At 40.1% G+C, this 23,740-nt stretch overlaps 1 protein-coding gene and 2 long non-coding RNA genes across 4 annotated transcripts; 1 reads left to right on the top strand and 2 right to left on the bottom strand.

Moving 5' to 3' along the window:
* The first annotated feature begins 1,856 nt into the window (after nt 1-1,856).
* On the top strand, nt 1,857-13,746 carry LOC110060923 (uncharacterized). Its single transcript, XR_002297920.2, has 2 exons — nt 1,857-2,116; nt 13,555-13,746. It is a non-coding gene; the product is annotated as an uncharacterized LOC110060923 (long non-coding RNA).
* On the bottom strand, nt 7,879-11,415 carry LOC149110316 (uncharacterized). Its single transcript, XM_089291706.1, has 2 exons — nt 9,876-11,415; nt 7,879-8,524 (listed from the first exon to the last, which is right to left on the bottom strand). The coding sequence occupies exons 1-2, from the start codon at nt 11,371-11,373 to the stop codon at nt 8,382-8,384; spliced, it is 1,641 nt and encodes a 546-aa protein (XP_089147832.1). The 5' UTR covers nt 11,374-11,415; the 3' UTR covers nt 7,879-8,381.
* A 760-nt stretch (nt 13,747-14,506) lies between the features above and the next one.
* On the bottom strand, nt 14,507-23,173 carry LOC110060921 (uncharacterized). Of its 2 annotated transcripts, XR_016207876.1 has the most exons (3): nt 22,864-23,173; nt 21,451-22,627; nt 14,507-14,858 (listed from the first exon to the last, which is right to left on the bottom strand). It is a non-coding gene; the product is annotated as an uncharacterized LOC110060921 (long non-coding RNA). The 2 variants fall into 2 exon arrangements; XR_002297918.2 differs by lacking the exon at nt 14,507-14,858 and having other exon boundaries at nt 22,447-22,627; nt 22,864-23,105.
* Between the last annotated feature and the right edge of the window lie 567 nt (nt 23,174-23,740).

A 23,740-nucleotide genomic window follows, 5' to 3' on the forward strand; every position in this document is an offset into this window, starting at 1 on the left:
AGCTGTCGACAAATCATGACTTGTTCAGTTGCGCAACATGCATGAATTTACATTCTGAAAGTCGTTCGCTTATTGTTCAGTAGGGTCGGACTAAGTCGGGCTTCGGCTCTCTATCTCGCCCTTTTCGCACTCAAGTTTTGAGCGTCTAACTTTAAGCTGCCTTTCCGTTTGGCCTCGCTAAAATTTCATGCCGAAACCTGAGATGCACTTTTCCATAGGAAAGAGCCTTTAAATTAAATTTTTATTTGAATATATTATGTTGAACACGTAGCAAAGTTTATGTGACTGAAGGGCACACTTAATTAGTCAGATGAAAATGTTCTTTCTTAATGGTTCCAATGCGTTGTATAAACTAACATCTTAACTAATGGAGCACTTGGCTAAATGGTTATGAATAGACGCAATTGAAAACCATGGACATTTAAACGCACGATTTTTACGTGATACCACATGATCACGGAAAATGAGTAACTGACGTCGTGATATGAAAATCAAGACGCGTAGTGGCCATTTTAAATTTCTGCAATTTTAATTTACGTGTCCATAATATTCGCCTGGGGCTTACAGCTATATGCTTAAAAGTGTAAAAAATAATAATAATTAAAAAAAAGGCGTTTTCGACGTTGTGTCATCGTCAGGGGAAGAAGATAAGTGAAACATGTCCTTTTAGCCTTGTGAAAATGAGTTTTTTAAATTTAAGTGCTAACCACATAAAGGAAATATAACTAAGCTTTTAGACTAAAAGTTTAAAGGTTATTTTCCTCACTCCGTCGGTGAAAACGCCAAGCCCATTTGAAAGTTATTAAAGTTGCTTTTGACGCAGCTCGGCCTATTAGATAGCACAAGGTGTTCTAACTCATTTTACTTTGTGGATCTAACTCCAGTGTATGACCATTCAAATGAATGCGGTTAAAAAATATTGTGATGTAGTACTGTTTATTATGCTCTACAAGTTATGGGTCCAGTTTCACTGATGGCTAAGAATTTGCCATAATTGTCACTGTCAGTTAGGAAATAACGCGTTTTTTTCAAAATGATTCCTAAAGATTGAGGTCTGCAAAATTCTCTCACCTGATAGTTGAGGAATTGGCTAAAATTTTAACTGTCCGAATTTCCGTTTATAGAAAGCTTGCAGAAGTCTACTTAGGCAGAATTCAGCTAATTGCTGATTCAGCTGAATGGACCGCCGATGCAAAACTGCAAAACGACGAAAACATGAACTACGACTACCAAGTCAGTTGTTAATTCATCTTTCGAAATTAACTCTGTATTCCATGTTCATTTTCAAGACAGTTTTGACAATTTTAAACAAACTAAGTGACTTTAGAGTATCGCAAGATCCGTAGGTAAACTATAAATTTATTTCCTAATCGACGTTATCCTTGGCGTTGCCGTCGTAGTTGCTTAAATTCGCTAAAGTGTGCATCATATGGTGTTCCGCCATTTGAAACAGCTGCAAATAGAAATTAACGGACGGAGCGCCAAAAAAAAGGTCAGGCAGAATTAATATATACGATATTCCTACGGTGTAAAAAGATGTTTTTGCATTAAGAACTATTGAAGGTTTAAGTAATGATCCTGCAAGTTAAATAGAAATACAGGTTGCTTCCTTTAAGACCTGCTAAATTGTCAATAAAGACTTCGGCTTGATAATAATAAAAAAGTTATCTAGGGAGAAAGTTCAAAATTTTATTTGTTTGGCGCCCCAGTTCTTTTCACTACCATTTTTCTCAGTTTGCTTTTTTCTTTTGGCTAATTTAAAACCCCATTAACAAAAATCCACCTTTTAATTGAAGCCTTGTTCCGCTGCAGTAAGGGGTTCTTAATTAAACTCTCTTTCAAATCAAGCGCAGTGTTTATCTATAAGAAATGATTGGCATGCCCGGCAAGGTGTATTCTTTTCAACGAAGTCAACCAGTGGAGCATTCAACAACGTTCTCTTCTAATCTGATCTGTTTCGTTTATCGTTATGAAGAAGTTCTCATCTTCGTTGGTTTTCCTGTGCCTCACTGTCTCCGTTTTGCTGTTGGCTTGTTCTCATGATGGCGAAGCACTTGCTCCCCTTCCCCCGGGAACGGTAAACGGTGTTAAAAGAAGACAAATGGGAAAGACCGAGGTAACTGAACAGTTCCATTTAGACCCAATCCACACGACGCTGGACAAATTTGAAAACAAAGGATTCACTCTGAAAACGCATCAAATGTTTTCTGTCCAAACTACGCCGGAGGAATTTTAAAACACAAAATTACCGGTCATTTTGGTCATTGTATTCAAAAACTCGGGAACGGAAAGTCACATGATTTATTATCGTCAGGTCGTCGTTTTCAAAATACTCCGTTTTCAAACTGTTTGCCGTCCACACGAAAACGAAAAACCGGCGTTTTCAAATTCATCCGGTTTGAAAGCTGCGTGTTGGTGACGGATTAGTGTGGACGGTAGGCCTAACCGAAGAAATAAAGCTGCGTTTTCGAGTTTGTCCGGCGTAGATAGAAAATACTTCCAGTAATAAATCAAACCATAGCTATGATCAAACACAAAAGACCGTGTTTGACCAAATTTCTAAACAAAGAGACGAGAGTTGAAAATACGATGCGTAGTGGGTTTTTTATTTTTAAAAATTTTTTTTTTAACGAACTTCAATTCAAAATGTTTGGAAACGCGGTCAAGCACAGTCTAGGGTGCTTGATACATCTTCTCTATCGAAACTAAAACTAAAGAGAAAACGGAGAAATGAAATTGTGAAAATCTTTGCTAATCTAGGCCACATATCCAAACATCGTCGCGATCATGATTTCCTTGGTTTAAGTTTGAGAAGCTATTAGTGAGCTTGAGAAATTTACTTCCTTACCCAGCAGTAAATAAAGGACAAGGAAATAATGTTCAATAGCGATATTTTGAATTGTCGCACACCAGGGTTTGACTCCTACTGATTGCATGATATCACGCGCCTCAAATTAATACGACTTCCTCTTTGCACAAAACCTCTCTTTCTCATCAGTAGACGCAGACGTTGTTTCTGAACACAAACATACGCCAAATTCCTGCTGTGTTATCTTATCTGTATTTAACAATCGACTAAGATCCTCTAAGAACTTGCCATTAATTCTCAACGGGTTTAGCCCGAGCCTGTTTACCATAATAAGCAATTTTTAAACTTTATCTCTTTAGGACCTCATAGTTTTTTACGTCGCAAACGGTGTAAAATGCTCCATCGATATCCCTTACAATTTGTATTACTCTGTCTTTTACCATTATGTGCCTTCGATTTGCATATTTTCGCGAGTTGAATAAAGGAAACAAAATATAATTGCACATCATTTTCGAAAAGTGCTACAGAACGTTTCAGAGGAATGATAGAATCGGAGAAAATTAACCAAATTTGAATTTATTAAAAAATTTGAATTTGAAAGAAGCATTAAGACGACTGAACTCCCCCGAAAGGTTTTAATAATTCATCGTGGTTATTTTAAATTATAATCTTTCTCAATAACGTCATTTACTCTCATTACCCTTTTTACAGGTTTTGAAAGTAAGAAACAACAAAAAACTCAGGAATAATTAGTTATGTCTGAGTTGTGTTCCAAATGTTGGCAAGACGTTCAGATTTTCTACATGTTGTTGGAATGTAACGATTTTGATGAAACCGTGCTACAGAAAATAGCCTTAAGGACGTTCGCGCCCAAACTTTTCCCACGAATATACATTTTTAATACTTATCATGAGGTAAGGTAATGATCAACTTTTGCCAAAAAGCCGAAAAAAAAAAATAAAAAAATAAAAAAATAAAAAAACATAAAGTGGGGGGGTCACCGTGCTCGTTTTCGACGTAAGACGCGTTGAGGACCATGCGTTTTTATCGGAAAAAAAGCTACATTAGTGAAATTTCGATCAGGTGAGCATGCTTAAATCAACACAACTGAGTATAGTTAGTACACTTTTGAAGCTGATGGCGTTCCTTGAGATTGAATAGGCCTAGAAAAAGAAAAAAATATTAGCCTTGCCCGTCCACATTCGAAGAAAACTCCGCTTACCCGAGAGCGGAAAAAAGCGGAAAATTGGTAACTTTTGACGAATAGATTTTTCCTGTTTTTTTTTTTCTGTTAAAATGGATAAAATGGGCCAAGGATTTCATATACGGAAAGAAATATAGGGCTCAACGAGCATTGAACAGAGTAAATTGCAGAAGAAGCTAGTACACCCGGGCCAGAAACTGTATTTGCGTATATTTCTTCCTTAGAGCGCTGGCTTGATGTATGACGTGCCGTGACGTTGCGACATGAATTTCGTGCGCAGAAAGGATGCACAGTAACAATGGGCGAGATACTCCAAAAGCTATTTAGCTTTGCTTCCCGACTCTTAGTTTTTAAGTCTCAAAATTCTGAACTTCTGAACTTAATTAGTAGTAGTTTACTCCTCAAAACTTTGTGTAAGCTTATTTTCAGTTCATATATGCCAAATCGGCATATAGGAAGTGAAAACCCTTTGCAATAGAAACACACCACGCGTTTAGTCTGTTAATGTCTTTTCAGAAAACAGGATTTTTCTCTCGGCCCCAAATGGGAACCCCTCCCTAAAACTTTTGAACTAAGTCAAACGATAAAACCAGTTCGGCAACATTGGATTTATCAGCTGTCATAACAGAACGCGGCAAACTGGGGAACGGTTAAAGTGGCTCCCTATAGTTTTACGATTGCACGCGCACTGAGGACGAAATCTCAAGTAATCTGCGCGTACTCAAAGGAAACGTCAGTGTTTTTTGATATTTTATGACGTCAACATGAGCACAAAAAGCAAAACTGACAGTGAATTTTCTCGAGCTTCCTTCGGTGAAACTCCGTAAAATTTGGCAGGGTGGCGAATAAGTGTTTTACTTTAATATACGGTATTCCTACAGCGTAAAAAGTTGTTTTTGCATTAAGAGCTATTGGAGTTTTAATGATCCTGCAAGTTAGATAGAAATACAGTTTGTTTCCTTGAAAGACCTGCTAAATTGTCAATAAAAACTTTGACTTGATAATCAAAATCAAAACATGATTTAAGGAGAAAGCTCAAAATTGTATTTGTTCGGCGGCTTGTTTTTTTCACTGCCATTTTTCTAAGTTTGTCGTTTTTTTTTTCAGTTAATTTAAAACCCATCAGCAAAAATCCACCTTTTAATTAAACCCTTGTTTCGCTTCAATAAGGAGCTCTTAATAAAACGCTCTTTAAAAATCTCAATATTTTTCTGCAAGAAGTGATTGGCATGCCCGGCAAAGTGTATTCGTCTCAACGAAGTCAACCAGAGGAGCATTCAACAATGTTCTCTTCTGCTCTGTTTTGTTTATCGTTATCGAGAAGTTCTCATCTTCGTTGGCTTTACTGTGCCTCGCTGTCTCCGTTTTGCTGTTGGCTTGTCCTCATGATGGCGAAGCATTTGCTCCCTTCCCGAGGGATCGATAAACGCTGCTGAAAGAAGAGAAATGAAAACGTCCGAGGTAACTGAACAGTTCTATTTAGACCCTGTCAACATGAGCACAAAAAGCAAAACTGACAGTGAATTTCCTCGAGCTTCCTTCGGTGAAACTCCGTAAAATTTGGTAGACTGGCGAATAAGTGTTTTACTTTAGTTGGAGCTCGTTTTTCAGGGAAATCTATCGGACCAGTCTTTCCTCAGCTTTAAGAGACATAAATTTGCAAAATAATAATAAAAAAAACTGCCTGTACAAACCCTTCCTTTTTTCGTGTTTAAAATTCGTATCCCGCCGGATTTGATGTGTTGTAAAAAGTTTGGAAAATTTTACCGAAGGAAATATAAGAAAAGCTCAAATAAGGCCACATACAAGGTAAAAAAACCCATTGTTTGGGCATTTATAATTCAAGACTAAAAGCCAAAATTTTAACCGCGATTCATAATTACATTTTTATTGCTGTTATCGTTCCTCCTCTGCACTACACTTCCTTCACCGGTAAAGCAGATGAATTCCTATCAAGCCTTAGAATGCTATCAAACGGATAAATATCCTGTCTCCTTTTAATGAAGGCAGGACAATTGTATTCGTAAATATACCTCTATCACAACCTCGCACTGATGATCCATTCAAAACTTCACCGATACTATTAAATTGACAATCAAATCTCATTTAAATAGAATGGTTTTGGACCATGCATGGGCGAATCCAATTTAATCCCTATTTTGCATGTTTTTACATTCTGGATGTGTTTCCTTTCCTCTTGGAAAAAAACCTTCCATTCTCGCCAAAATAGTTCTCAGGAGAATCGGCAAAAGGAATTTTATATGCCACATTTGTGTGGAGATTAATGGGTAGCCTGAACTTTGGAAGAGGGAATTCTTGTAGCAGGTATTGTAAGGTTTGGTGACAAGATTTATTTCGTTCTTTCGAAGAAGACGTATGTGCGGATCGCTGACACCACGACTAGCTGACAAGGTGTCACATACATGCGTCGCCATTCTTCTCTGTCTGTTGCTGCTCTAGCTTGCTCTACGTACTTCGGTCCAGGCTTCGTTCTACTTTTTCTCTAGCGTTGGCTTCCAGGTGGCTCTCCTTTTTCTACCTTCGGGTGTCTAGGTCATTGGTATGTTGCAGACGTTTCTGTAATCCGGCCGCAGTATATAGCCAATCATCTTCCATCTTCTCCATTTTATTTATTTGCTCATTGGTTTCATGTCGACTCTTTCTCGAAGCTCTTCCATGCTGACATGATCTTGCCAATTAACTCGGAGGATTCTTCGTAGTTAGGTATTTTGGAACATATCGACGGTTTTGTTTTGTCATTTGTTCATTTTCCACGTTTCGCATTCGTTACCATTCTTGTCACCGGAGACATGAACGCCATAGTAAGAGACTTCCCTGTCCTATCCAGTGTGTTTCACTAATCCCATGATGCCAACGCCTGTACTAGTCATTTCTCTTCTGGTCTGTACAATGTTCTTACTTCTGTACAGTGTTGTTACGTTCCAGTTTCGAATCTTCATGATGTTTTTGGGGTGCACTATTTGGTTTAAGGGCTTCCTCTCGGCTTTGGCCCTCATGCGTCGTGATCTCTCCGTTGAAAAAAGTACGTGGAAGGCATATTGCATTCAAGACTCGAATTAGCTCTGTTTGTGGTTTTTGTCATAGGTTTTTTTTTTACTGCCAAACTCCAATCGGGAGGGCCAGTTTATTTTTTCTGTCGGGATTTCATTCCCTTACACGACTGAAGGGTCACCTTGCTGTACACCACGCGCACATAAACGAGATCAGTGGTAAATCCATTGCTCAAAACGCAACTTTTATCGTTTTGAAATTTCCGCACACCGAGGGTGAGGGTGGGGCTCGTTGCACTGATAACTGAAAATTTACCAAAATTGTCACTGTCAGATAAGTAATAACGAGGTTTTTTTTTTTTTTTTTTAAAATAATCCCTAAAATTGAGTTCTGCAAAATAGTCAATTGACTCACCCACAGGGAATCCTGGTAGCTGTATTCATCAAAACAAACATCCAATCCAAAATGATGAATACAACTACCGTGGTTCCCTGCAGGCGCGTATCATAGAGGAAACTGGCCATTCACTCACCGGATAGCCGAGGAATGGAGTAAAATTTTAACTGTCCAAATTCTCGTTCATTGAAAGCTCGTAATGCAGTCTGCGCAGGTAGAATTCAGCTTATTGCTGATTCAGCTAAATGGACCGTCCATTCAAAACAGCAAAACAACATTGTGAAACTGGAACAATTCTGTGTTGTCTCGAGAACGTGAATCACGACGGCTATTAATTAAATTTTGGTTAATTAATCTTTCGAATTAACGCTGTGTTCCACGTTTATTTTAAACAAACTAAATGACTTTAAAGTATCGCGAGATTCATAAGTAAAACACATATTTATTTCCTTTGTTTGTCGTTCGGTAACACATTCAAAACTGAATTTATTAAGTTGCTGCAAGTAATAAATACATGCTATCTGGATACGTGCGTGACAATGTTGTATAGTGCAATTAAGGTGCAAGTGCATATGATTAAAACATACAAAGGTGCAAGCGAATGTGCATAGTGTAACACCTTTCCCCTTTTGGAAGATAAAATCAATAATAGAATGTCCATTATATAGTGGACCTAAACATAATTTCTCTGAACTGTTCATGAGTAAACAAAGTCCTTACATCTCCGCAAGAAAGTCATTAAACTAAGGTGTTCATGTAAACAAAGTCTTTACATCTCCGCAAGAAAGTCATTAAAGTGTTCATTCCATAAGGAAGTCGTTGAATCGTGAGGGAAGTCTACGTTCTCTTGTTGAACGGCGAGGTGGCGGTGTAGGCTCTTGGTCCAACGGCTGATCCGTTTCCTCTGTTTGTCCACTTTCAGATGGTAGGGATGCAGTTTCCAATCGGTCCAATTTTTCATCATAGTTGCCCACTGCAGGTTCTGCCTTTGCCTCCCTGATTTGTGCGTGGTTTCGCCGGACTGGTCCCATTGCTGTGCTCACGAGGCAGGACCTTGGTGCGGGTCTTCCAATTACCTCCCCATAGATCCAGGGTTGGTGTTTGTTCGTAGGCCTAGGTTTCACATACACTTTTTCTCCTTTTGAGAACTCGGTTAGCGGCGCCGACACCCGCTTGTCGTACTGAGCCTTAGATCTCCGTCTTCTTTCCGCAATTTTTTCTTGTACTAGACTTGGGGACACTGTCTGTGGAACAAGTTGACGCGGAGCTGTGGGAATGATGTCCTGCAGTCTTCTAGACATTAGGCGTTGTGCTGGCGAGTAATTGTATCCCTGCTGGGGTGTGTTTCGGTATGCTAGGAGGGCCAGATAGGGGTCCTCATGGCGAGACTTTTTCAGAATGTTCTTTGCAATTTTGACTGCGGACTCCGCCTTTCCGTTCCCTCGGCTGTGGTATGGTGATGATTTGCGTATGATGAAACCGTATTCTCGAGCAAAACGTGAATATTCATGGCTTTCAAACTGTGGGCAGTTATCGGTTATGCACTCGTCTGGAATTCCATGTCGAGCAAATTGTCTTTTCATGGCTCGAATAACTGTGTTAGCTGATGTGTTCCCGCTGAGGGGGTCTAGTTCAAAGAAGTCGCTGTAATGGTCGACCATAACGAGGTAGTTGCTTCCATCCAGCTGAAAAAGGTCGGCACTTATTTTGGACCACGGTCTAGTGGGTATCTCATGGGATTTCATTGGTTCTTGTGGTCGCTCAGTTAGGTATTGGGCACAAAGTCCACATGATAAACATTTCTCTCTGATTGCTGCTTGCATTCCTGGCCAGGACAGGGACTCGCGTGCCCGTCTTATACTGCTGTCAGCTCCCTGGTGTGCTTTGTGTATTTTCTGTAACATCTCGTCTCGTAAAGTGGCTGGAACAATAACTTGATGGGACCTGTAGAGGCGATCCCAAATGGCATGCGAGTGTAGCAGTAGCGACCATTTGGTCCCTGGAACGTTGTTAGTAAAGAAGACTCTTCATCCATCACGATGGTGTGAAAAGCTTCAGATACATCAACAATTGTGAACACTTGAGCCTTAGTCAGTTGTGGAAGCTTCTCTTCAATCGTCGGTATTGTGTACTTGGGTCTTCTGATGGCCTTGTTAATGGTTTGATTTGGATCAATGCATATTCGAAGTTTGCCGTTCGGTTTCTCTTTTACCAGGATGTTTGAGAGCCAGTCTGTAGGCTGTGTGACCGGCCTTATGATGCCTTCATCGCATAGTCTCTTTAACTCGTCATTTACTCTGTCCAACTTTGCCACGGAAACTCGACGCGTTGAGGCGTGTACTGGAGTAACATTAGGATCAAGTTCGATGTGCAAGGGGGTTCCAAGAGGATTTCCCCGGCCTGGCTTAAATACGTTTGAGTAGTGGTGAAGCACGTCTTCCTTTGTCAGTTTTCCTAGTGGTGGAGGTGACTGCATATTGCGCGGAATTTCTTCTTCAACTGCGTTTGCTTCATCAGCATACATCTTCAAATAACCCAGGGCTTGTGCATCTCTTCCGCTGAGAAGTGGTGGTTTCTCATTAGGCACGTTGACCACAAGAAAATCTATGGTGTGAATCTTGCCCCTTCTGTCACAACACAAAGTTACTTGGCCTTCAGGGTGCATAGTTTCGCTTCCATACGTGTTAATCCTGCTTCTGGTCCGCGAAATCTTTACGTCAGGAAACACCTCGCTGAGTAGACTGATGGGTATGGTGTTACACGTGGATGCCGAGTCGATTTGTACTTTCACTACTTTTGTTTTTTCTCCATGTATGAGATGTAAATGGGCAAAGAATTTCCATGCAGGTTGTGAGGGTGTCTCGCAATCCACCACAAATGCTTCTTCACCGTTGTCTTCATCGACAAAATTTGATTGCTGCTGTCGTCCTTGTCGCCTTGCTCCACCTCTACAGACGCGCGCGAAATGACCAGAGATCCCACACTTTCCACATCTTTTGCCAAATGCTGGGCAGTGCTGTTGACGAGGCTGTTGATGGTTGCCGCCACACCAGAAACACTGTGACAATTGCTGTACCGGCTTCAGATTTTGCCGCGGATTTGCAAATGCTGATTTGCTCGTAAAATTCACTTGTTCCTGTTGTGTGTTCCTGGCAGTTTTCATGAGCTGATTCGCGAACACAGTCGCTTCGAACGTTTTGGTAACTTCGACAACTTCTCGTAGCGTAACCTTTGTTTGGGCGGTGTTTTTATGTTTATGCCCTTTCCCGATAAGTTTCACTCGAAGAGTATCAGACGTTAAACCGGCGATAAATTGGTCCCTCATAAGCTCGTCAGCGAAGTCTTCATATTCACACTGTGCTGCTTGATTACGCACTCGCGTCTCCCAGGAAGCAATCGATTCGTTTTCGTTTTGCAGCAAACGAAGAAACTTTTGCCGTTCCCCTGACACTCCAACGCTAGCGCCATAATACTCTCTCAATGCGGCGACAACACAATGAGGCTTCTTTTGGTCGGCTTCATCCAAACCCAAGCTGTATTTATAAACCGTTCTCGCTGCCGGAGATAGAGATGCCCGGAGACATGCCATGGCTTTATCAGGCTTGGTCCATTTCAGTGCGTCAGTTTCTTTCGATGGATCGAACCAATTTTGCATGATGCAGTAATCTGTCAAATCTTCTATGTATGTTTCCAGGTCGTGCTTGTCATCTCCTGTTGTCTTAAACTCGGGAAACGGGGTGTTCGAAGCCATATCGCTGTAGACTGAAGAATAGTTGAGTCGGTAAGGCGCTAGATCCGTTAGATTACTAAAAACATCCCACCGCTGCCACCATGTTTGTCGTTCGGTAACACATTCAAAACTGAATTTATTAAGTTGCTGCAAGTAATAAACACATGCTATCTGGATACGTGCGTGACAATGTTGTATAGTGCAATTAAGGTGCAAGTGCATATGATTAAAACATACAAAGGTGCAAGCGAATGTGCATAGTGTAACACCTTAATAGACGTTATCTTTGTTGTCGTCGTCCTGGTTGCTTGAATTCGCTAAAATGTGTATCAGATGGTGTTTCAGCATTTAAAAAACAGCTGCAAATAAAGGAAAACGGAAGGACAGTCAAATGAAAGGCTAAGCAGAATTAATATACGGTAACCCCACAATGTGCAAAATTTTGGTTGTGTTAAAGAATTATCGGAGCTTTAAAGTTTGCTTTTCCTGACAATTAAAAGCCCATTAACTAAGTTTGCCTTGTAATCGAACCCTTGTTTCGTTTCAATAAGGCGCTCTTAATTAAACCCTCTTTTAAAATCTCAATGTTTATCTGTAAGAAGTGATTGGCATGCCTGGCAAGGGGTATTCTATTTGAACGAAGGCAACCAGGGGAGCATTCAACAACGTTCTTTTCTGCTCTGTTTTGTTTATCGTTATGAAGAAGTTCTCATCTTCGTTGGTTTTCCTGTGCCTCGTTGTTTCCATTTTGCTGTTGGCTTGTTCTCATGATGGCGAAGCATTTGCTCCCCTTCCCGTCGGATCAATGAACGCTGCCAATAGAAAAGAAATAAAAACGTCCGAGGTAACTGAACAGTTCCATTTAGTTTCAAAATTCTTACTATTTACCTCTTTACCCAAGCAATAAATAAAAAACTTTGTAATAATTAGTTTTCTGAGAAGTGGTCTCAGAGGGGTAGAGTGAGTTGGTGGGTTAAACGATTTTGATGCAATCTTGCTCCAGAAGTCGGCCTTATTTATGAAAAAGTCCAAAAGTCATTTTGGTTTTGTTTTCTGACTCTTAGTTCTAATGTCTAAGAAATATTGACTTCATGAATTAGTTAAGTTTGGGTGGTAGTTTTCTCCTTCAAATTTGGCTAAAACTTGTTTCAATACTTTCTTGGCCAAATAGGCATATATGAACTGAAAACCCCTTTCAGTAGAAAAACGCCCCACGCAAATAGTTTGTTTTGTTTGTTTTTGTGCTGGGCTAAACTTTCCCGTTTAGAAATAGGTTCTTCCAGTCCCAAATGGAACGCCTCCCTGTTTTCATCAATGACACCTACATGTTAACTGTTTTATCTTAATAACAGATTTGACTCCTTTAATTTAGTTCTATTGCGTTCAAGGACGTTAAGGGAACTAAAGACGCTTAGGATTTAAGATGGATACAACATGAATGACTGTCTCCACGGAAACATTTTGACTGCCACTTAACATATCAGCTTAGTTTGAGCTGACAATTTTGAATTGCTTTCTTGGCAATATGGCAGTTGACCGTTTTCTAGATGTCGGCTATTAACGAAAACAGATTGAAGTGCTGTGTAATTTATTTTCCCGGTTTTGATCGACTAGGTGATCCAATGGATTTGTGCCTTTATACCCTTTACCATGCCCGTAAATGGCCGCCGGAGAGCATCGTTTATGCGACAAAGACAGGCTGATAATGGAAAAAAAAACCTTGACAAAATACAATATTTTGCATTCAAATGTTCAAATGTTGTTGTTTCTTATGGTCCATGCGCTTAGCTATACCTAGCTGGTTCAGAGGCATGCCACTTAAACTTAAAAAAAAAAAAACAAAAACAAACAAAAACAAAAAAACAAATATATCAACTGAACACGACAGGCTTAAAAGTCCCAAGTGGCGGAGGGAAGACCAGCCTGGGTTGGCAATTTACAAGCATAACCGAGAGGTTGAACTAGGGGCTACCGAGATACAACTCCAACTAAGTGGTCAGACTGGGACTTGAACCCGCCATGTGATCGCATTTAATCAGACACGTCTCCACGCTTGGTGCATACGAAATAGTTGCCAAACTGTTTTCTCGTGTACCCCGCGCGCTCGTGAAATTATTTGTAAAAAGAAAATTTTGTTTGCAAGGGAGTAATTGTGCGGTACCAGCTGTGAAACTTCGCGGTATATAAAAATTAGCATAGAGGCTGGAAAACGCGCGAAAGTTTTCATTTCAGTCTCAGCCGCTTGCAAATATTCTTCTTTCATGTCTCAATTTGCCGCCGGTCTCTTCAGAAGCGACAAGCAATGTGCATTTAATAAAGGATGTAATTAACAAGGGATAGAGATTTCAGAGGGTTAAAGAATTTCGATTCATTGATATACTCATTAGACTTTTCTGTTTTCAGTTGTTTCGTTCCCGAAGGAGCATCTGTGAGGCCGCGCGAGCTCTGAATTGCGACTCCAGAGCGGAAGACGAACAAGTCTAGAGTGAAACACCTGACAGCAGAAACCGACGCAAGTTATGGAAAACGACCGCACTAAACCAACTTAAAACTAACTAACTTGGCTTGAAATGTCAATAAATAGATGGAAATTAATCGACTTGTCTATGTTTAAATGCTAACCGTCGGTCTTATATGCCACCTGTTCCTGTTTTTGTCGTTGTACGTTAGTTTGAAAGCTACTTTCCTATAACGGCTTCCTCTCTAGAACGACTAGATTACGGCTAACCCTCGGTTAAGGCAACGGAAAAATTCTTTTCTGAGATTGGAACGAGAATGTGTGGCAAAACGCTGCTCATAAGCAAATGTCCAAAGTGCGCGAATTAGAATTTCCCTGTTCCACCCAACAGGCCCTTACACGGCTTCTGGTACTTTCCAAAGACGATCACGCGTCGCATAACCAGCACGCTACTCAAATTAAATTACAACATTTGAGTTTGGTTTATTTTGCGGGGCGTTTACGAACGATTTGTGCCATCGCTTACGCCATTTCCTCACGTCAAACGCGATCGTTGAACTGCGCTTTGTCAGTTTCGAGTAAGAATTTTAATGTGAGGTGGAAAGTGTACTGAGGGGGAAAAGAAAGTTTACAGTGAATTTCACTAACCGCTTTGATGGGTAAAGAGAAGAGGAGGCTCTATGCTGGATAAATTAAGTGTGCCGTTGACAAAATGTTTTTTTTTTCTTTGGAGTATGAATATTAACTTAAAGTTTAATTTCCTTGCGTTGTCTGCGGATTTGAATTGGTTAGAACATTCCCGAGGAATAATTTCCATCGCGCGGGGGTTCCAGGAACAAAACCCAACTGCTCGAAGGCTACATGTCTCACTAAGCGAAAACAGTTACAAACTTAACATTATTAAAGTTTTCTTCAGTTGCTTAATCACTTTATTAACAATAAAGCCATGCCAACATTAAGTTGCTCTAAAACTTTGACCGCTAGTCTATATTACGGGTCTTTTTCAGAGCAAAAGACTTTACCCTACGCAGGTGCCATTTCACGAAACGAATATTCATAGTTTCACAAAGAAGCGCCCAAAGACAACGTCTTAGAATATTGCTTCTTTCACAGCCAAAGTCTTAAGATAAATGGTTGTAGCACGAGTTTATATTTTATTTGAGCATCTTTAAGGAGTTTATATGATGCTTTAAGGTTAGCGCCGAGCAGCGCGGCAGATTCCTCTCTTAAACCTCTTCCCGTTACAGGCCTGTAAAAAGAAAAGATATGAATCGTTAGAAGAAGGACGAAACTCTACTAGTAAGCTCGCTGTGGTAAATTATAACCAAGAATTTTCTAGCAATGAAGCGCTTTGATCGCTCTCTACAAGCAACATAGATTTTAATTAGCTTTCTTTTTAACCTCAAGGTTACGCCCTTAATATTTCAAGCGCATAGATGATTTTGTAAAACAAGATCAAGCTCCAAAATAATTACAGCACTCACAGGGATTGGACCAGGGCAACTAAGAGCCAGCCCAGAACTTTCTTCTATCATAAGGAACACGACGCAAAAGAGGAAAAGAAAACCAATCGCCATTACTTTGTCCATCTTGGTCACCTTCAGTAAGCTGAACGATTCAGTTTGACGCTTTGTAGAAGTGCAAGCCGCTTCTTAAACATTATGTTGCACTGATGCTTTTGAGACTCAGCTCAACAGCTTGAGGACTAGTTGACACCTTTAGATAGAGTAGTGTTTCAAATTAACATGTTAAACGGGTTTCTGATTAAACCTTTATTGCATCTGTCTCTTTGTCATGGCGTGTCTACTTTGGGAAGTCCTACATATACCGCTTATACGCTCTCCTGCTTTTATAAGCGCCCTACCCGCCAATTATAGCCCCATCTATCCGTGAGCAAAATAAGCCTCGCTCCAGTTTAACCTGGAATGAGTTGGATTTATTAAGATATTTTAAATTTTAATTAAGAGCCAGTGTTTGGAAAACGTATTTTTTTTAACAATGACGGATGCAGGTCATTTGTTTTATTGCGCTTATATAAGCCTTCCAGATATAAGCCTCTCCGTTTATAAGCCCATTCCCTGAATACCCCTCACGAAGTTTTATACGCCCGGGGTTTATAAGCGGCAGTTTAAGGTAGGTGCAAAAGATCCTACGGCGTGCTCCTGTTGAAAAAAAGGCTCGATTGTAGAGCGGTGAAAGGCTGGTCACCAAAGTGCTTGTCTTTAAAAAAAATACACGTTAGTTTCTGATTTAATTCAAAAGAAATGAAAGAAGTCGACGATGCCAATTTGAAACATTTAGTGCTGAGCCAATGCCAGTTATATTTCGACATTCATAACGAGTAAAAACAGACTTGATGTTCATGTACGTTAGGTGAGGAGCGGTACTGTAATCAGTTATCAAAATGTACCTCGGTGGTTCATTTCTTGGCCTAGTTCTTGGGTGCTTTCCATTAAAACAAAGAATCTGCAACTTTCGATCGGTACCAACTCGAGAAAAAAAATTGTGGTGCAAAATGAACTGAAACGAAAATTACCTGGCAAGAAATGTTTATAAAAAAATTGAATATACTACACACAAGGACGTCACTGTCACGCGAAAACTCGGGAAAATGTATTTTTATTCGCTTCGCCCCTTGAAATGTCCGGAAATTTAATTCTTCGTTAAATAGAAAGCGCCCCTTGGGAAAAACACGTTACTCTCGGAGTACCTCAAAGTTGGGTACTATTGAATTGTTTTGTTGAGGGTAACGCTGCAATAGAGTAGCAATTCATAAAGGGAGGCGGTGGGGTGGCGGAAAGGGCCAGAGACTATGAAGCCTATGAGACTATGAGGCTAGATAATATGAAGCTCTAAGAGAGCTTTCCATATGACTAAAATGTTTCTGTCTCAAAATGGGACAAAAATTTCATGAGGTAGTTTCTGAAAAAACAAAACAAGACAAAACAAAACAGCATCAAAACGAACAAACAAACAAACAAACAAAAAACTGAGAGTTGTTGAATTTTTCGAAGTGTGAAGAGATGTACCGATGAGTTTAAGAGCAACCTGCCCCGCAATCACAATGGGTGTCAATTTGAAAAAGACAAAATTCTTCGTCTGAGGGCACCGTGAGGGAAACAACGGCAAGGTTTCGAACAGAAGTAACCTAACGGCTTATTCATCCAAGTATTTTTAAAGAGGGTCCCCCGAGCGAAAAGGCTAAAAACATTGCTCTAGTGTTGGCACAAACATTTGTTATCTTTCCTAGGTATGTGAAAAGGATACTCTTTTCTATAGAAGGTATGTAAATGGGTTGCCTTTCCTGGCAAAGATGGTATATGAAAGGGTAAGGGTTTGGACACCGGGGAGGACTTTTTTGACCATCCTACCCCCCCCCCCCCCCGCCCTCAACCAAGCCATGAGGGAAGCAACGGAGAGGCCGTTAAGCATTGTTTGCCCTTCAGTTTCAGGGATTTTAGGATATTTGTGCTACTTCTTCGGCTGCTGAAGTTTGACACAATGTTTTAGCCCACACTGAAAGAATTTTTCTGCTATGCATGAATAATCATGTTATACACCAGGTTTTAATAATGGTGATGCCTTTACTCGCCTCCATTCGACCTAAAAGGAGAAAAGTAAGGTAAATATGAGACAATTATTTTAATCACGTATTAATTTTTCAAGTATTTTCCGTGTCGTGGCTGGCCCTACCACCGCATCGGATAGTTATATAAGAATCATTCCTACCTGAGAATCGACCCCCCCCCCCCCCTGGCAAATGATTTTATGTTCATTCTTAAGGGGTTGAGGAATAGATTTTCTTCCCAAGTAGAGCGTTAACCAAACGTTAACAACGTAATTCAAACAAAACATCCCCTTTGGGCGGAGGTTGACGAGATCGGAGACCGAAACGTCTCTATAGCAATCAGAGGGGAAAAAAAATCGATGTCTAGATTATAACGCGTAACACAAACAAATAGAAGATAGACCCACTTCGATAAGATGCTGGAATATCGCGGGTTTACCACCAGGAATTTCTAAGTAATTACAATTACTATTGACCATGTAGTTTTTAAGGTCCAATCCTTTTGACTGATCACGAATGGATGTGATCTTTATCACGCGTTGCGTTGTATGAAGTTACTTGGGGCCTCATTTCAGTCGTTTATGTGAATAATAATAATAACGAACTTTATGAGCATCAACTTTATCTAGCACTAACGTACTAAATGGGGACACTGTTAAGCACAAATGAAATGAAATCATATCATATTAAATTAAATCAAATCAAATCAAATCAAATCAGATCAGCTCAGATCAGACCAGATCAGATCAGATCAAATAAAATAAAATAAAATCAAATCAAATCAAATCAAATGTTGGTTTTTGTGGAGAGAGTGGAATCGAAAACGGGAGAAAAACTCCTCGGAGCAGGGTAGAGAACCAACAAACTCAGCCCACATTTGACGCCGAGTCCGGGAATCGAACCCGGGCCACATTAGTGGAAGGCGAGCGCTCTCATCACTGCGCCAACCTGCTTCCCGAATAGGTCATAAGCCTCAGCCTCTACCCTATGATCTCCTAGCTTAAAAGTTTTCCATGATTAGATATTACTCCAAACGGTGAGTTTATTTTAAAGAAATGATTCTAAGAGCGCGGGTTGGATATCGGGTGATACCCAATGATGTGCGTAGCGCCGAGTCGGTTACCTCGTATCCAACAAGCGTGTAAAGAATAATTGTTTTATTAAATACTCAGCCTCGAGTTTTGTTGATTTCTTAGGAGGACTTTTTAGGAGACAGCGTGCCCGAATGATTAGGGAACCGGACTTGTATGCGGTGGCTCTGGGCTTAAATCCCGCTCTGACCAATAGTTGGATTTGTTTCGTGGTCGCCCCATGTTGCAAATCCTCGGTTCTGCTTGCAAATAGCCGGCTGGTGTGCCTTCCGCTAGCTGGGATTCTGAGCCTTGTTTAGCTAGTTGTGTTTGTTGTAACATTGACTCTAAAAAGCCCCGAGGGGACGAGCCAAGAAAGTATGCATGTATGTATTTCTGTTTACAATCTTCTAGAAAAAAGCTACAGAAGACGCGTACATTTTACTTTTAAGATTCAGCTCGGGAAATGACCTGATAACCATTGAGTAGCGAGCCAATTAGAAAGCTCGAAATGCGATAACCGAGGCTCAGTATTTGCTAAAATGTCTACAGTAATCTATAAAACATAACCTGACCGTTATATATGCAGAGGAGAGAGTGACATGTGGATGTTCATTATCTTCTTGCCTCATACCAACAACATCAGCGGGACCAGGCTCAGAGATCCTTGTCTGACAGTGGAAGTTTTTGACTCAACCACTTTTCAAGCGCTTGTAAACGTGGTTTTGGCATCGCTTCTGGGCCATAGCCAAACTATGATGAGAGCAGGCGAGATAAGCAATGATTACTTCTGGCAGTAACAATCTGAAAATTGAACGATTTCGCTACTGCATGCAAATTCGGTTAAGGAGAGAGGCATGGTTACTTAATGTTAGATAGTCTTCCACTGTTAGTTCAGAACTGCCCACTACAAATCCAGTCTCTGTTAAGGCCCCATCGTTGCAATAGAGACCTTTAGATCCACGTTTATCGTTAACTGCAAACCACTGGCAGTCACGTGACTCTTGCTCGCGGTCACTTTCGAGATTATTTTTTGACTTTCTAGAAGGCAGAAGTTAGGTTTTCGCGTTTTTTCATCAATGACACCTACATGTTAATTGTTTTATCTTAATAACAGATTTGACTACTTTAATTTAGTTCTATTGCGTCTAAGGACGTTAAGGGAACTAAAGACGCCTAGGATTTAAGATGGATACAACATGAATGACTGTCTCCACGGAAACATATTGACTGCCACCTAACATATCAGCTTAGTTTGAGCTGACAATTTTATTTTACTTTCTAGGCAATATCGCAGTTGACCCTTCTCTAGATGTCGGCTATTAACAAAAACAGATTGAAGTGTTGGGTAATTCATTTTCCCGGTTTTGATCGACTAGGCGATCCAATGGATCTGTGCCTTTATACCCTTTACCATGCCCGTCAATGGCCGCCGGAGAGCATCGTTTATGCGACAAAACAGGCTGAAGATGGAAAAAAACCTTTGACAAAATCGAATATTTTACATTCAAATGTTCAAATGTTGTTGTTTCTAATGGTCCATGCGCTTAGCTATACCTAGCTAGTTCAGAGGCATGCCACTTAAACTTAAAAAAAAACAAGTTTATCAACTGAACATAACAGGCTTAAAAATCCCAAGTGGCGGAGGGAAGACCAGTTGGCAATTTACAAGCATAACCGAGAGGTTGAACTAGAGTCTACCGAGATACAACTCCAACTAAGTGGTCAGACCGGGGCTTGAACCCGCTATGAGATCGCATTTAATCAGACACGTCTCCACGCTTGGTGCATACGAAATAGTTGCCAAACTGTCTTCTCGTGTACCCTGCGCGCTCGTGAAATTATTTGTAAAAAGAAAATTTTGTTTGCAAGGGAGTAATTGTGCGGTACCAGCTGTGAAACTTCGCGGTATATAAAAATTAGCATAGACGCTGGAAAGCGCGCGAAGGTTTTCATTTCAGTCTCAGCCGCTTTCAGCAGTGTGCAAATATTCTTCTTTCATGTCTCAATTTGCCGCCGGTCTCTTCAGAAGCGACAAGCAAGGCGCATTTAATAAAGGATGTAATTAACAAGGGATAGAGATTTCAGAGGGTTAAAATAATTTCGATTCATTGATATACTCATTGGACTTTTCTGTTTTCAGTTGTTTCGTTCCCGAAGGAGCATCTGTGAGGCCGCGCGAGCTCTGAATTGCGACTCCAGAGCGGAAGACGAACAAGTCTAGAGTGAAACACCTGACAGCAGAAACCGACGCAAGTTATGGAAAACGACCGCACTAAACCAAATTAAAACTGACTAACGTGGCTTGAAATGTCAATAAATAGATGGAAATTAATCGACTTGTCTATGTTTAAATGCTAACCTTCGGTCTGATATGCCACCTGTTCCTGTTTTTGTCGCTGTACGTTAGTTTGAAAGCTACTTTCCTATAACGGCTTCCTATATAGGGCGACTAGGTTACGACTAACCCTCGGTTAAAGCAACGGAAAAATTCTTTTCTGCGATTGGAACGAGAATATGTTGCAAAACGCTGCTCATAAGTAAATGTCCAAAGTGCGCGAATTAGAATTTCCCTGTTCCACCCAAAAGGCCCTTACACGGCTTCTGGTACTTTCCAAAGACGATCACGCGTCGCATAACCAGCACGCTACTCAAATTAAATTACAACATTTGAGTTTGGTTTATTTTGCGGGGCGTTTACGAACGATTTGTGCCATCGCTTACGCCATTTCCTCGCGTCAAACGCGATCGTTTGACTGCGCTTTGTCAGTTTCGAGTAAGAATTTTAATGTGAGGTGGAAAGTGTACTGAGGGGGAAAGGAAAGTTTACAGTGAATTTCACTATCCGCGTTGATGGGTAAAGAGAAGAGGAGGCTCTATGCTGGATAAATTAAGTGTGCCGTTAACAAAATGTTTTTTATTTCTTTGGGGTGTGAATATTAGAATTTTAAATTGTCTAATAAAATTGTCATAGGAAAGTGATTGGTCTTACTAAAAATGACGGTAGGGCAGGGTTTTTCCCTGGAAAAAACGAGGAGTGTGAGCACGGAGCGCAATGAACATGTTTTCCGCAGATATTGGATTGCACTATGTGGTTTTGTAATTATCCTTAAGGTTAAATCTTGAATATCTCAAAAAAAAATCAAGTGCATAGATGATTTTGTAAAACAAGATCAAGCTCTAAAATTAATAACTACACTCACAGGCACTGCATTCGGGTAACTAGAGCAAGCCTGACCCAGCCCAGAACTTCCTTCTATCATAAGGAATGCGACGCAAAAGAGGAAAAGAAAACCAAACGTCATTGCTTTGTCCATCTTGGTCACCTTCAGTAAACTGAACGAATCAGTTTGACACTTTGTAGAAGTGCAACCCGCTTTTAAAGGAAATGTTCTACAGCGTCAGCCTCGAAAACAAAGTCAGATAACTTATGAAGTTTTTGATATCCAATTAATCATTAAGGGGATTGATAAATAGCGAAATTCTTCTAACTAGTAACACAGCAAATGTATGAACACCAGCGGGAGAAGATATATTTACAAGTATATCAGGGTAAAATACCTGACATGTGCCTCTTTGTTGTGCTTGTTCACCTGTTGGCGGTCAATATTAAAATGTGACAGACTTCGCAAAACTATGCTTGATGTGGTTTTCTAGAGGTTTTCTACTCTTGGCGTTAGTTTAAAATTTACAGTACGTAATAAAGTTTGATAACAAAACAACAACAACAACAACAAAAAAGCAAAAAAAAAAAAAAAAAACAAACAAACAAACAAACAAACAAAAATACTCATGATACAAGAAGATCAGTTATCGATTAATATTAGCCCGAAAATATCGGTCTGTGTCAATGAAAAACGGAAAGAAAAGAACAATTTTAATATGGGGTAGTTTGCAACGAATTTTTCTATAAAAACGAAATGATTAAATTGCGCTTATGAAATATCATTTTCACCACTTCTGCATAACACCAGTGACACGTAAAGCGATAAACAATTAGAAGCATTGAACATTTTGTCTTTCAGTCACCTATTTTTTTTTGAACATTAACTTCCTCTAAAACTTTTCAGAGAGAGACGAATCGCAACCATAGTCTGGTGCCAATTTTACAAATCGACCAATAACATGCAGTTTTGAGAAGGAGTGCCCAGAGACAAATATTGCTTATTTTCCAGTCAAAGTCATAAAAGCGCAGGAGGTAACACGAATTTACATTTTATTTGAGGCTCCTTGAGGTTAGATGATGCTTAGAAGTTAGTATTGTGGAGCGGTTTGCTGAACTCTTGGGTTCACGTTCTCGTCTTGCAGGAGTTGGTCGCAGTTGAATCGTCGAGCAGCGCGGCAGATTCCTCTCTTAAACCATTTCCGTTTGTTACAGGCCTGTCAAAAGAGAAGATATGAATCGTTAAGGAGACGGAAGAAACTCTACTCGTAAGCTCGCTGAGTTAAATTATAACCAAGAATTTTCTGACAATGAAGCGCTTTGATCGCTCTCTACAAGCAACATAGATTTTAATTAGCTTCCTTCTTAACCTCAAGGTTAAGCCCTTATTATTTCAAGTGCATAGATGATTTTGTAAAAGAAGTTCGAGCTCTAAAATAATTACAGCACTCACAGGCATTGGACCAGGGCAATGAACAGCCCCAGAACTTTCTTCTATCATAAGGAAAACGACGCAAAAGAGGAAAAGAAAACCAATCGCCATTACTTTGTCCATCTTGGTCACCTTCAGTAAGCTGAACGAGTCAGTTTGACACTTTGTAGAAGTGCAAGCCGCTCCTTAAGGAACTGTTTTATAACGTCAGCTTTGAAAACAAAGTGGAATAACTTATGTTGTTCAAACTGATCATTAAGGGAATTGATGTATAAGGAAATTCTTCTAACTGGTAACAAAAGAAATGTATGGACTCCAGAGGGAGGAATATACACACATGTATGCCAGAAAATGAATACACGCTTTATGAAACAAACATGTGCCTCATTGTTGTGCTTGTTCACCTATTGGCGCTCGATGTCATAATATGACAAGTTTTGAAAAACAATACCTAATTTGGTTCCCCAGATATGGATTAAAAAAAGACCGGCTGTAATATACGTCTAGAGGCTGGGCTCAGTTGTGCGAGTTTCCTCTACTAGATGTCGGTAAAAAACAACAACATGACACCAAGAAGATGAGTTCTTTTACTAATAGTAGCCCAAAAACATCTCCCTGATACCTTTGAGAAAGATGAGAATAATTAGAGAGGCGAGAACAATTTTAATATCGTGAAACAGGTTTGTTTTCCTGTTGCTTAAATCTTCCTGTTTTTTTTTCTCCTAGTCAAAACACAAGGAGAGTTTTTTCCCTAGTGAAAACACAAGGAGGGTCTTAATGGTTTGTTGACTTTTACAGTTAACGGTGAATAATTTGGTATTTTAACGGCTGACGCTTAAAATTATTTTTCACAGTTAACAGAAATCTTAGAAACCAATTAGTCCCAGTCTGAGAGTAA

This window comes from Orbicella faveolata, unplaced genomic scaffold (genome assembly GCF_042242905.1).
Source record: "Orbicella faveolata isolate gen_17 unplaced genomic scaffold, um_ofav_v1 contig_24, whole genome shotgun sequence".
NCBI lineage: Eukaryota > Metazoa > Cnidaria > Anthozoa > Scleractinia > Merulinidae > Orbicella > Orbicella faveolata.

Coding starts and splice junctions, on each gene's coding strand:
- LOC149110316 (XM_089291706.1), bottom strand. CDS start 11,373: ATGCACTTGCACCTTAATTGCACTATACAACATTGTCACGCACGTATC. Junction 8,525..9,875: donor GCAGTCACCTCCACCACTAG/GAAAACTGACAA, acceptor AGGCCTACGAAC/AAACACCAACCCTGGATCTA.